Genomic DNA, 13,553 nt, shown 5'->3' on the forward strand with positions numbered 1-13,553 from the left:
CTTTATAATGCTGTACAAACATATTATGACATATTGAATGAAAAGAGACAAGCGTGAAGATATTAATGGCATGGCACCGAGGTGCTATAAAATGATAGCAGTCAATAGAAAGTGGCCCACATTGGAGGGAGTGAGTTAACAATGGTTAGAGAGGCATTAAATTCTGTACAGGTTTAGAGCTTTAGCTGCTGGGTGAAACATTCCAGAGCGTGTTATTTTCAGGATTGTGCAGGTTGTAATACTGCCAGATTATTGGAAACCTCAGCAGGGAGTTTACTCAATAGGAACAGCCATGGGACGAATGAGACCAGGAGAAATACCTGATCAAGAGCAAGCCAGAGGCTGTGGGGCTTCTTGGGTGGTCCAGTCTATGCTAGCTGTATAGAACGCACATTTTTTGAAAATAGAGCTAAATCAAATCAGTTGCATAATTGTTTTAAAAACACCCAAAAATATTTGGCCACCTCTGACCCTAGTTTAATTACATGTATTGTTCATTTGCAAAGTAAAAAGTAATGTTATGTGTTTAATTTTACATGGAAAATGGCAAAATTGGACTTACTACTTATTTTCACAAAATATAAATTAAATTTTTTAAATAATTTTAAATAAATCACATCCAGTATGCATTCAAAATTGTATCTCAGTTTAAATCTGGCAGTAGTTATTTATATTGGTTCAGAATTTCATGATGAATGCATCAATAGAAATGCTCCAAAATGCATTTTATTTATTTTTACATTAACATCCAAGTTAAAATTATTTTTGGTTGTAATTGTTTTGATTATTAGAGTGTAATGGTATAAAATGATGGTATAAAAATGAGTTCTATCGCCTGAAAATATATTTTTTTTAAATATTTGTTGAACAAACCCATGAGTTTTTAATCTCAATTTTCAAGGAATGTCAATGAAACTGGTTAACTTATTATTTTCAAGTGTGTGAGACATATAGATATATTTACTAAATCCCATCTTGAATGTTTATGAGCAGTTCCACAATACATAATCAAACCTGTATAAAATGCAGGTGTTGAAATATGCTGCGAGAAGTGTGTGTGTAGAGGGAACATGTGACAATCGAGAACCTAGCCTACATACAGCAATTTAAATGTAACACTGCTTCCTTCAATTAAGGTTTCAATATGGTTCTCAGATTGACAGGCAGTCATAAAAAAATAAAATAAAAAAGCAGATTTAGAAAATATGTCATGTGAGATTATTTCATTCTTTTCAAACCTTTTTGGAACTTTCATTATGATTAGATGAACAAAGTACATCTACAATCAGAAATGTCATATCTAATTGCTGGTAATTCAGTGTTAATGAACAAAAAATCATATTATTAACATGAATGACACGTTAATTTATTTTGTCTATTATAATGCCAGGTTTCTTTCTACTGTCTGTGATTGAAATTTCAAATCTGATCTACATGGATGCATCTATATACATACATTCTATATACAGAACAGCTGGTTGCATTTTGACCAAATAAATTCTATGCTCTGAATTAGGTATGGGCAAAGTGAGTTAGCCGTGCGAGGCAAACATTGGACTGGTGGCTGACCTCAGGATGAACCCTGACGATGAGGTGAAACAGAAGGCATCGAGGTCCCTGGGGGCTGAGGCAGAGGCTGGGGAGGAATGCTGATCAGGGCGAGAGTGAGTGGAATTGCCGTACTCTCCTGCGCTGCACTTGATTAGGAAAAAGGGTCTACTCAGGGCATCCTTAACCCACCCCCCCCCCACCCCCCAACACCCACATACACACACCCACACCAATACTGGAACTGCATACAGCAAAGAGCAAATTGACACATTTTTCCTCATTAAAGGCAAAGCACTGGCCCCTGTGCATCGCCTCCACATCAGCAGTGGGAACACAGAGAGTGAAATAAAGCCATACAACTGGACAGAGAGAGCGATGCCTGCATGGAAGCCACAATGGGAGGTCATATTCCTTCAGTTTTCCACATCAACATGGGCTGATGTGTTTTGATTGCCAAAAATCCATTATTCACCAAATGTGCATAGGCATGGTGTGGATATGATGCAGACTAAAAGATGCTGCGATCAGCCATCCAGCCCAGTCCACAGTCCAGCAACAGTTTAAACCAGACCCCTGAGTCTGTGAAAGGCTGCAATGGTGCAAGTCCTCACACACTGTATGAGAACCACTGCCGAGTACCAAAGCTGCTGCATTATTTTCTGCTTTTGTTCACAAAAATAAGGCCAGAATTTATAGTGGAGCATTAAGAAGGCTGAAGAACAGGAACGCAGTGTGAAGAGATTGTAAAAGCACTATAAATTTCACCCTCAAGCCTTTATGAGATCCAGTCAAAAGTTTAACTGCAAGTACTGTGAGTGTGTGTGTGTGTGTGTGTGTGGGGGGGGGGGGGGGGGGGGGGGGGGAAAGAGAAAATAAGACATAGAGAGAGAGATTGCAGAGCAACATAGACACTGCCATAGAGTAAAAGAGAAGACAAACTGTAAACATTTCTAAAATACTTGATGAAACATCCAGTATGAATTTGATCATAGAAAAACTGGGTTTTTTTTTACATAAAACTTCTTCATTTGTAAAATCAAAGGCTTTCGTGTGTCTGAAGTCAAATACATCCCAAATTCACCAAATCTAAAAAAAAATTATAAACAGTTGAAGACTTTATAACGTTAGATTTGTAATGTATGATTTTTATAATGATTTTTATTATTTTTGGCTCCATAACGATAGACCATAAAATTCATTTTATTCATTTTATTCACGTCTTGATTTCGGTCTTCAAATCTAATCCAACAAATTTAATCATCAAAACTGAATAATAAAAATATAGGTAAATATAAAAATATATCTTATGCCTATCGCTTATTATAATTAAATTAAAACGAAGTCACTGAACTAAAGTACCTGTATTTTCCGCGTTATGATGACATAGTGTTTATTCTTGCAGGTTGAGAAAGCTGTTTAAAAGGTGAGAAGGGACTCGGGTCCTGCTGTCTGTAGTCTCGTGTTAAACTGATATGTCCGTGTGTGAATGAATCCTCACACTTTCAGACTTTGCCCCGCTGCATTTATACTTCGTCCACAGCGCAGAGTGGGTAAATAAAGAAAACGATGAGAGAAGGAAATGAAGACACGTTATAATAATCATTAGAAGAAATGAAGGTGACTCGGCTCTTCGTTAGCGCGGTGCTTTTCTTTGAGCTGAAGTTTCGTCTGAGTTAAGTCTGAGCAGAGCTGAAGTCCAGAAAGGGTCAGAAGGCCTTTAACACCGACAGACACCAAGACCCAAATAGAAAATGAACGTTAGCGAGCTGCATGCTTCAGCCAGTCTAAAAAAACACGGAAGACTGAAAAGCGCCAGTAAATAATAATAATAATAATAATAATAATAATAATAATAGCGCTTCACATAAAATAAATAAAAGTATTCCAGCAACAAGTTAAATGTATTGCCCTGATTAAATACTATTTGAAATACAACATTATTCGCCTTCTGTTCTTAACATTTCTCTGTTCTGACTGTTTTCAGAAGGGAAAGGAAAGGGATTTGTGTCATTAACTCTCTGTCATCATAAGGAAAGTGAATAAATTAAGAAGTAAATTAATTAATTTCGTAATGGACTGCTTATAGAGGCGTGTGTAAAACCTTTGATATGCTAATAAAGCGTATCTCCAATTAAGCCTTATTTCTGAAAACAGTCTGCCTTTTATCAAGTGGAGTCTAAAAAGTAGTTATATAAGAATTCCTATTTTATTCCAGACGGTCGTGTGTATATATGTATGTGCTTATACATTTATTTGTTTTAAAGGGCTAAATGTGGTCGTTTATATAATGTTGGCATGGGCGCACTTCACTGGTTTGGTCAGACATCATTATTTAACTTTGAAACCGCTTGTGTATTTTATTTGTCATGTTAGTTTAAGGTTTATATGTGTTTTGTAAAACTAGAATATTATTATTATTGTTATTATTATTATTGTTATTATTATTATTATCATTATTATTATTATTATTATTATTATTAATAGTTGTTGTTGTTGATGATATTGTTGTGTTGTTGTTTTTATTTTTATTGTTATTAACGTTTTTTCCTAAACTATTCCAAAACTAAGTAATGATAAAGCGTTTTGGTGAGCCTTTATTTGTTAATATAGTGAATTTAAACAGTGGTTGAAAATGAATTTATTCAGTGCTCTGCAACCTGAGCGTTATTTATATTTATTTGCATAGAATAATCATATTTATGTATATTATAGCCCATTTAAAAAACTAAATGATTGTCACAAAATACAGCCAGTCACAAGTAATTTTATTAAACTCTTTTATATCAAATATAATATGCAGAATGAGGTTCAGTTCAAAATGTATGAATGCAAAAATAACTAGCTGCTTCAGAAGTCATTTTAAAAGATGGTCAAAACTATAAAACAGAATTGGCTCTAGGTCTCTGTTACAGTACACAGCATGTTGGATATATTGTAAAATTAAAGTATTTCCAGCATAAATATAACCAGTTAGCAGATCCTGCTCTGCTGAAAGGGCTCTTCTAAAAACGATAACAACTGGGTGCTAATCTTCCACTTATTCACATACTCTAGTTATATCTACATATCTTATCTGGTTCAAGTACAAATCTGAAAGCTTTGTAGTGAGTATTTCCAGTCACACTGCTGTGTGGAAATGAAGGAGGACAGGGGAAGTCCCAGTGCAGTGTTTGTATTGGCTCTGCTTGGCCATGGACAGCAGCCAGCATCTATCCCAGCATGAGGAATCACTTCATCGTAAAGCCTCATCACTTTTTCACCTTGGCCTCTCTCAGTTGTCCTGGCCCTCCCAGGCATAGTGCTAATCACATGCTGCAGTGCTTACCATTGTCTTCTGTACAAAAGGTTAGGCCTTAATCCTCCTCTGATCAAGTTACTAAATGTAATTAAAACAGTCATACATGTTCAAAAAGCTACATTAATGCAGGAACCACTGCTAAACATTATAATAAAACAAAATTATAATAATACAAAATGTACATCTATGTTAGGCACTGATCACATTTTTACTTTTGTTATCAATAAACAAGTATTATATAAGCCATTCAATTTGCAAACTATTTACGTATCTCAACAACATATAACGTTCTTTTAATGTACACTATTTAATGCAGCATCAAACAGCACAAAAAAACTCACAGCCTCCACTGCAGAGCCATAATGTAACTGGCTCAGCCTAGTGTAGCATTTGCCAAAATGGCACTGAGCTAAAACTCAAAACAGACACTGTGAGGACATTTAAACAGAATGCCTTTCCGGTGTGTGTACAGGCTCGCACACCTCCACGGTCTTCATTTATTTCCCTAAGAAAGCATCAGGCCACCTGGGCCTCGCATTGAAACTTCATCAATCTCGAGAAATGGAATCCAGTGGAGAGAAAAATCAAATTCTCATTTGCAAGATGGGGAGGGGGGTTGCGGGCGCTGACGGTACCTGGGTAGGCTAACCTCTCCATGAACCCACAGCATTGAATTGTTTTGCCATTCGTCTTTAATACTGACAGCCAACGAGGAAGATTAGACACTGCAGATTGGGACTTCCTTCTCTGCCTGTTGTATACATTCTGCCTCATTAAAGACTTTCACTTCCTCATCTAATCTGACTGTTGACTGGAGCTTCAAAATACTAAACTCAATCTACAATGAAAGAGAGTGCATTTTACTTGCCCTTGACATATTGCTTAATGTACACAAAAAGAAAGAAAACAGACATGAACTTTACTCTTAAAAATAAAGGTGCCAAAAAGGTTCTTTGATAAACTATGTGTGGCTCAAAAGAACCTTTCAAAGGATGGATCTTAAAAAAAAAGATAAATCAAATAAAAATAACTCAAAGCTTTATCTAGACTACCTAGTTTTACAACCAAGCCAATAACCACTTAAAAACTCTTTTTGTACATCAAAATCCATTCATATATAATACATGAGTGGCTAAAGGAGAACTGTCATCCCAGTCCTCTGTGTGTGGAATGTGTGTATAAATGTGTGTGGAAAAAGAAGCAATAAGACTGCATGTTAAATAAAAGAGGGTGGGAGAGAGAGAGAGATTCACATTTTCAGCAACTCAGAAACTGCAGGATGCCAGTGAACTTTTGAACCCACAGAGAAGTGATGCACATGGGATGTTTACATTTTCAAACATGTTTTTTAATTCATTAATGTGAGCACAAAAAGGGAATGGGAAAAGTAGCAGGGCCACTGCCACAAAAAAACAATATTTAAGCAATACTGAATGCATTGTGCAAAATGTAAATAAGAGTGATGGGAGTATAATCATGGTATGGGAGATGATGAATGAATGGATGGTAAAATGGATAGATGGATAAAAACAAAAACAGATCAAGAACAAAACCTCCCATCTAGTCAATATGGACATTTTCCTGTCAAATGAATTGTCCTTTCCTACCCAAAGAAACTTCATTTGACCTGTGCTGTTTCTATAGGAGTGGAGGTCAATAATGCAGCCACAGACAGAGTTCAGACAGGTCATTCAGTGACCATTGCACACTCAGAGGTCAAAAGTTCATAACAGGGAAGAAGCTCCACTTAGAGTCTGGACACTCACAGAGACTGACTTTAACTGTATGGTTTAGATGGTGATGACAGAGGCTGACATGGTAAATACCAACAGACCACAGCATGGCTTTGGACAAACACACATATTTAAAAGAAAACACCTTAATGTACTTGTTTCAAATTGATACAAAATCTATGAATAAATAGAATATAGTACACCAACACAATCACTGCATATTACAATTAAAGTAAGTAAAAAGGAAGTCATTTACATACATAATAATACACAATACATAACAGGTTCATATACTGGCAGATAGTTGTATGCAAGAGCAGAGACAGCCCTATTTAAAGTACATTTTTGTTAATTTTCTAGTTGAAAATAAGTGTTAACAAATTAGCGGCAAACTTCAATAAACAACAAACTTAAATATGATGCCTGCTTATTTTATAGCACAATTTCTATTTTCTTAATTTAACATTTTGAAACAATAAGCCATAACACATAAAATGTGCCACAATCTTTGTGACATATTTTTTTTAATTAAACAAATAAACACTAAAAGTGGATTAAACAAAAAATGTCTGGGTAAGATGACACTGTACTCGATGTTATGCACTTATTTTTACTTAGAAAATCAAGAGAATGGGTCATTTGAGAAAGAGATGGCCAAATGTTTGCATTCAACTGTAAATAGGCTACATTGGCAGTATTTCTAAAAACATCATTGATGAAACCTCTTTTCTACTCTCCAGGGATTCATTATAGCAATCAATTCACTAACCAACTCACCCATTAATTAAGGCCCTGTAAACCTCTGACAAAATCAAATTTACATCTTGATCTAATTTACAATAGACATCCAACAGAACAGAATTTCTTTCCTGCAATCTGATTGGTTTCTCCTGTATTGCTGTTGGGCCACTGTGAGCTGAGATAACAGCAGTGGAAGGAGCTTTTGTTTCAAAGCATAAATCAGTCAGTGAGCACAAAGGGGCCCAGCCATGTGCAGCGTCTGATACCACCCAGCCACTGTAACACTCCCCCACCAATCTGACTTACTGTACACACTTAATTTTTGCAATATACTGACTGGAATATGGAGCAAAAAACAAGGGAATCATCCTACAGTAAGAAAATACACAATACACAAAAAAAACAAAGGTCCCAGAATTATTTTAAACAATGGAGGGACCATCTTCGGTTTTATCAAGAACTTTCATTTAAACAGTTTCAATTAACAAAATTCAATAAAGATTTTTTTAGGGAACCGTAAATGATCTCTCGGTGGCATAATTATAATAGAGTAATTAATTAAAAAATCAAATTTAAATGTTTTTTCTTTAAGAATCATATCAGAGAACGTAAGGGTGATATATCAAGTACGTGCCAATTTCTAACTTCAACCCTAGCAAAAAATCTGCTTTACCAAAGGCTTCCTGAAGGACTGCTGTCACCCAGACAGTGGTGCAGAGAGGCTGCAGGCATGGCCGGGTCAACCGTGCGGTCTGTGGGTGAAACTCAGTTCACATTACCATACAGACAGGGGCCCTGACAATGGAGCACCCATCTGTTCCTGTCAGCCATAACAAATCTGGTGTCAGGCTGCTCTCTCTGGAGATGAGAAGGCAGTCCTTGCTAAATGTAATAACACTGACTCCTCCTGCCAGCCAGAGAAGAGCCCTCGTCCTCCACACAGCGTGGAGAGACACACTCGACTTCCTGCTCACACAAGCGGCACAGTGACATCACAAAAAGACTAAATAATGTCTAAACTATATTTACCCCGCATTATGATAGACTTGCTCTGAATATATCAGCCTGGGGAAATTATCGACTCATTCAGCCTCACTCATATCACATACAACAATATGAAATCATATTTGCTTTTTATTTATTTATTCTCTTCCAATCAACCCCCCAAAAAACAAGCTTTTTCCAGAGGGAGCTCTCAGCATGGGCTTTCTGAAATGGGTAGGAAAATGAATTTGAATGCTGAAAAAAAAGGTCCCACATTTAAGTGAATGAACATGATTTCCATAACTATATTCATCTCCGCTGCTCAAATTCTAAAACGTCCATAAACAGTTTCTCAGAGGTCCTGGCATGAGATTCAACATTGATGAACTAAACATGAACCCTGAACTGCACTTGCCCCCTCTGGTCATTATATTTATTAAAAGAGTGACATGATGTGGAATCCCACACGAGCAACTCTCCTATTACTTACATTGCTCTCTTTTTTTCTGCATGTGCAAGTGATATAGGTTGGTAGTAACTAGTCACACTTATGCTCTTTTACTTTTTTACTACTTTCATTCAGTGTGTTTTGTGATTGGTTACACTGATCACTCTGGTCATTTATCATTTTACTATTTTCTGTTTTAGACCAAAGTGAATGAAAAAGAAAAGCATAGCACCTGACTTCAGTTCCAATGCTGACACAGGCTGGTTGTGCTTAGAAAACTTAAACTAAGACTTAAAGTTAGTCAATACTTATTATTAATTAACTGGGACTTTTCAAGTTTTCAAGTTTACATGTTTCATTGTATATATACCTTCATTATTCCACTGAAGTAACAAGGTCATCAGTTAAGGCCACTCCACTGCAGATTAACATAACATTTTGATTATACCAGTGTAACCAGTGTAAAACTAGTTAATGCTGTTGTTCTTTTCAGAGGATTGAACAGAATTTCACCTCAAAACTTTATTTTACCTTTTGTGGCAGATAATATATTTGGTTGGTGCTTTATAAACTAGCTATCACAAGTACACAAGTAGCAGATAAGGAATCAGTGAAGTGTGTGTGTGTGTGTGGGGGGGGGGGGGGGTCAGGCCCTCAGGTACAAGCTTGTGTTTCAGGCCCAGCTGCTAAGAGAGAAACTAAAGGGACAATGATCAGTCATAGCTTTGGCCTGGAGCAACAGCTAGTCCAGTGTCTCTGTAAACTGGTTTCTGCTGATGGACAACAGTCAATGCACTATGCTGGATGCAAATAAAAAAACTAGTCCTGTACATTTCGATTTATATCATGTAACCCGTGTCAGTCTTTAGTACCCTCTCCATTTAAAGCATCTCACATTAAAGCATGCTTACTATATTTGTAAACATGCCATTATTGCTTTGTAAAAAAAACTTATCCAAAAAGGTAACATTCCAGGAGAAAGCTTTTTGTAGATGCTCATGGAACAGAATTTAAATTGGTAATTATGGATTATTTCTGTTCCATTCATCTTAAAATGCTGATTCAATATAAAGGCAATGAATAAATACAAATAAACACTATAATCAAACACCAAAGCCGTAGCTTTTACACTCAGAAAGCTAGACAAAAGGTCTGTAATTACAGCAATTCAGTTTTCCAACCACTAGATGATGCTCTTCATTCCTTTTCTGTTTAAGCTTCCCGTCAACAGTGACAACCACCCAATCCCCTCCCCCACTTCTCCCTCTCCATATCCTACTGGCACACAGCACAGGCGTGGGAATCCACTAGAGGGTGATCTGTTACCAAACACCTCCACCACACTGTAGTTTATCATCAGTCTGCCCAATAAAACCTCCACATCCTTCAAAGATAATGCTCCCTAATGTGCTAAAGAGGCTAGGTACATCTTGCATGCCTACTTTCATATGACCTGGTTACATATACAGCTTACCACATACATGCATGTCAGTAACGAAAAGCTGTCTTTAATGTCAGAGATAGTTTACTCAAATGTCAGAAAAGACAAAGTGGGTAAATGAATGGCATAACCTTTAACTTGACCTGTTTGCTACTAATGCAGCTCTCATAATACTGCAATACCTGCTTTTGCTGTCACATTTACCGCATGCTGCACACACCATCTCACACCATCAGTGCACACATTTCAATCCATAAATACAGTCCAAGACATTTTGTTTTAAACTTACATTCGGGTGCAGCATCCTCCTGGTAGTCCGAGGCGACAGAAAGATCATCAGAGGGAGCAGAGCGTCCCAGGCTAGAGCTGTGGTTGTCATCTGAACTGTCCTCATGTCGGAATTCAGCTATGTCATATACAAAAAAAGGTTATCTTTGGATAGTTACAAATGAAGTCTGATAAGTATAAATATTAATGATGGAGGACAATTATGTACTGTATACTACAAAACAAATAAATAAATATGCAAAAAGTCTTTGGAGCAATGTTATCAAATAATGACTTTTGGTTATCTTAGTATCATTTGATTGGTGGTTCTGTTAAACATTATGCTTAAAAATGAGATGTGATTATGGAAAATGTTTCAAAACTCCATATAATCTAAAGGTTTTATACTGGTTAAAGTATTTTCTTAGAAACATGTATCCACACTCATTTTAAAACTTTATTTTCAACACATGAATGTTTAAATCTATATCTGTTCAATTTGTGTCTGTGTGAGCACAAATCTGAGCAAATGGTTACAAATAAAGTGTTTATTTTCATATTAAATTGCCACTTTACCACATGAGATAAAAACACAACTGAATGCTTAAATCAGATTGTGAAAACAATGAGCATTTCACATAAACAGGTCCATGTTCATTCAAGGCATAACTATATACAGTGGGGGGAAAAGTATTTAGTCAGTCACCAATTGTGCAAGTTCTCCCACTTAAAAAGATGAGAGACATCATTGACATCATTGGTAGACCTCAACTATGAGAGACAAAATGAGAAAAATTATTCTGAAAATCACATTGTCTGATTTTTAAAGAATTTATTTGCAAATAATGGTGGAAAATAAGTATTTGGTCACCTACAAACAAGCAAGATTTCTGGCTGTCACAGACCTGTAACTTCTTCTTTAGGAGGCTTCTCTGTCCTCCACTCATTACCTGTATTAATGGCACCTGTTTGAACCCGTTAACAGTATAAAAGACACCTGCCCACAACCTCAAACAGTCACACTCCAAACGCCACTATGGTGAAGACCAAAGAGCTGTCTACAAAATTGTAGACCTGCACCAGGCTGGGAAGACTGAATCTGCAATAGTCAAGCAGCTTGGTGTGAAGAAATCTACTGTGGGAGCAATAATCAGAAAATGGGAGACCTACAAGACCACTGCTAATTTCCCTCGGTCAGGGGCTCCAAGCAAAATCTCAGCCTGTGGGGTCAAAATGATCACAAGAACGGTGAGCAAAAATCCCAGAACCACACGGGGGGACCTAGTGAATGACCTGCAGAAAGCTGGGACCAACGTTACAAAGGCTACTGTCAGTAACACACTACGCCACCAGGGACTCAGATCTTGCAGTGCCAGACGTGTTCCCCTGCTTAAGCCAGTACATATCCGGGCGCGTCTGAAGTTTCCTAGAGAGCATTTGGATGTTCTGGAAGAGTATTGGGAGAATGTCGTATGGTCAGACGCAACTCGTTGTGTTTGGAGGAGAGTGAATGCTGAGTTGCATCCAAAGAACACCCTACCAACTGTGAAGCATGGGGGTGGCAACATCATGCTTTGGGGCTGTTTCTCTGCAAAGGGACTAGGTCCGTGTACATGAAAGAATGAATGGGGCCATGTATTGTGAGATTTTGGGTGCAAACCTCCTTCCATCAGCAAGGGCATTGAAGATGAAACGTGGCTGGGTCTTTCAGCATGACAATGCCAAGCACACTGCCAGGGCAACAAAAGAGTGGCTTCGTAGGAAGCATTTCAAGATCCTGGAGTGGCCTAGCCAGTCTCCAGATCTCAACCCCATAGAAAACCTTTGGAGGGAGTTGAAAGTCCGTGTTGCCCGCCGACAGCCCCAAAACATCACTGCTCTAGAGGAGATCTGCATGGAGGAATGGGCCAACATACCACCAAATACTTATTTTCCACCATTATTTGCAAATAAATTCTTTAAAAATCAGACAATGTGATTTTCAGATTTTTTTTTCTCATTTTGTCTCTCATAGTTGAGGTCTACCTATGATGTCAATTACAGTCTTATAATTTTGGGCACCCGTTGCCAAATTAATTTTTTTATTTTTTATTATTAGTTCTCTGTAACTAATCAAATATAAATACAATGTCTTCAGCAAATTGTAATGTACAGACAGAGTTTTGCATACTATGAAAAATGAAAGAATCAAAATCAGTGTGGCCTGTGCAAACGTTTGGGTACCATACAGGATCAGAACATTCCTTTGTTCAGAAATCATAGTTTGCTAAACCAGCTAAAAGTCTTTCAGTTCTTGTAGTTGGTTTCCCCCACTCTTCTTGGCAGAAGACCTCTTGTTCTAGAATATTATTTCTGTTTGCACAGCTTGTTTAAGGTCAGGATGTTTTGGTCAGGTGACTGTAAGGGTCTAAGGACTAGGATTTTATTTACATTTTGCCTCATCATCAGGTTGTAGAAGACATCCTCATTTTGCTTCAGTCTTTGAACAAATAGTTTGACTTTTGCATCCAGGAATTGTTGGTATTTTTATGGAATCCATTCTTTCCTACACCCGTGCAATACTACTAAGCATTATATATAAATATATATATATATATATATATATATATATATATATATATATATATATATATATATTTGCATTGTGTGTAAATAGCCATATATTCAAATTAGGCATGTATGAAATTGGCCAATGAAAGTTTTTAATAAAAATTTTAAAGACATTTATTTAGTTTGGTTGAACAAGATATATTTTAAATTATCCAACTGCATCTTTACTTTTTATCTATACCTATAAAACTATCTATGTTAAATGAATATTAGCTAATACTTAACTTTAAGATATGCTACATATGTGTTTTATATTAGTCCATTACATTTATTTTGGAATTAAATGTATTTATTTTTACAAAGTATTTTAAGTGTATAAAAATGTGCATTTTTTACATATGGGGGAAAAATGTAAGGTGTTGTTTTCATAAAAGGTAGTTCTTTTCTCCAACTATACTTCTCCAAATACATGAGAGTTTGAAGTATACGTTAAATGTTGGGTTTTGTGATGATGTCACATACAGTGTTTCCTTCTTCCTC

At 36.6% G+C, this 13,553-nt stretch overlaps 1 protein-coding gene across 1 annotated transcript in view; it reads right to left on the reverse strand.

Moving 5' to 3' along the window:
* The window catches only part of skap1 (src kinase associated phosphoprotein 1), a 42,884-nt gene that overhangs the window by 26,354 nt on the left and 2,977 nt on the right, over positions 1-13,553 (reverse strand). The window contains exon 4 of the mRNA XM_072667110.1: positions 10,486-10,602. Coding sequence (XP_072523211.1) covers positions 10,486-10,602 — 117 coding nt within the window. The remainder of the gene's footprint in view (positions 1-10,485; positions 10,603-13,553) is intronic.

This window comes from Salminus brasiliensis, chromosome 22 (genome assembly GCF_030463535.1).
Source record: "Salminus brasiliensis chromosome 22, fSalBra1.hap2, whole genome shotgun sequence".
In the NCBI taxonomy this organism is placed as follows: Eukaryota; Metazoa; Chordata; class Actinopteri; order Characiformes; family Bryconidae; genus Salminus; species Salminus brasiliensis.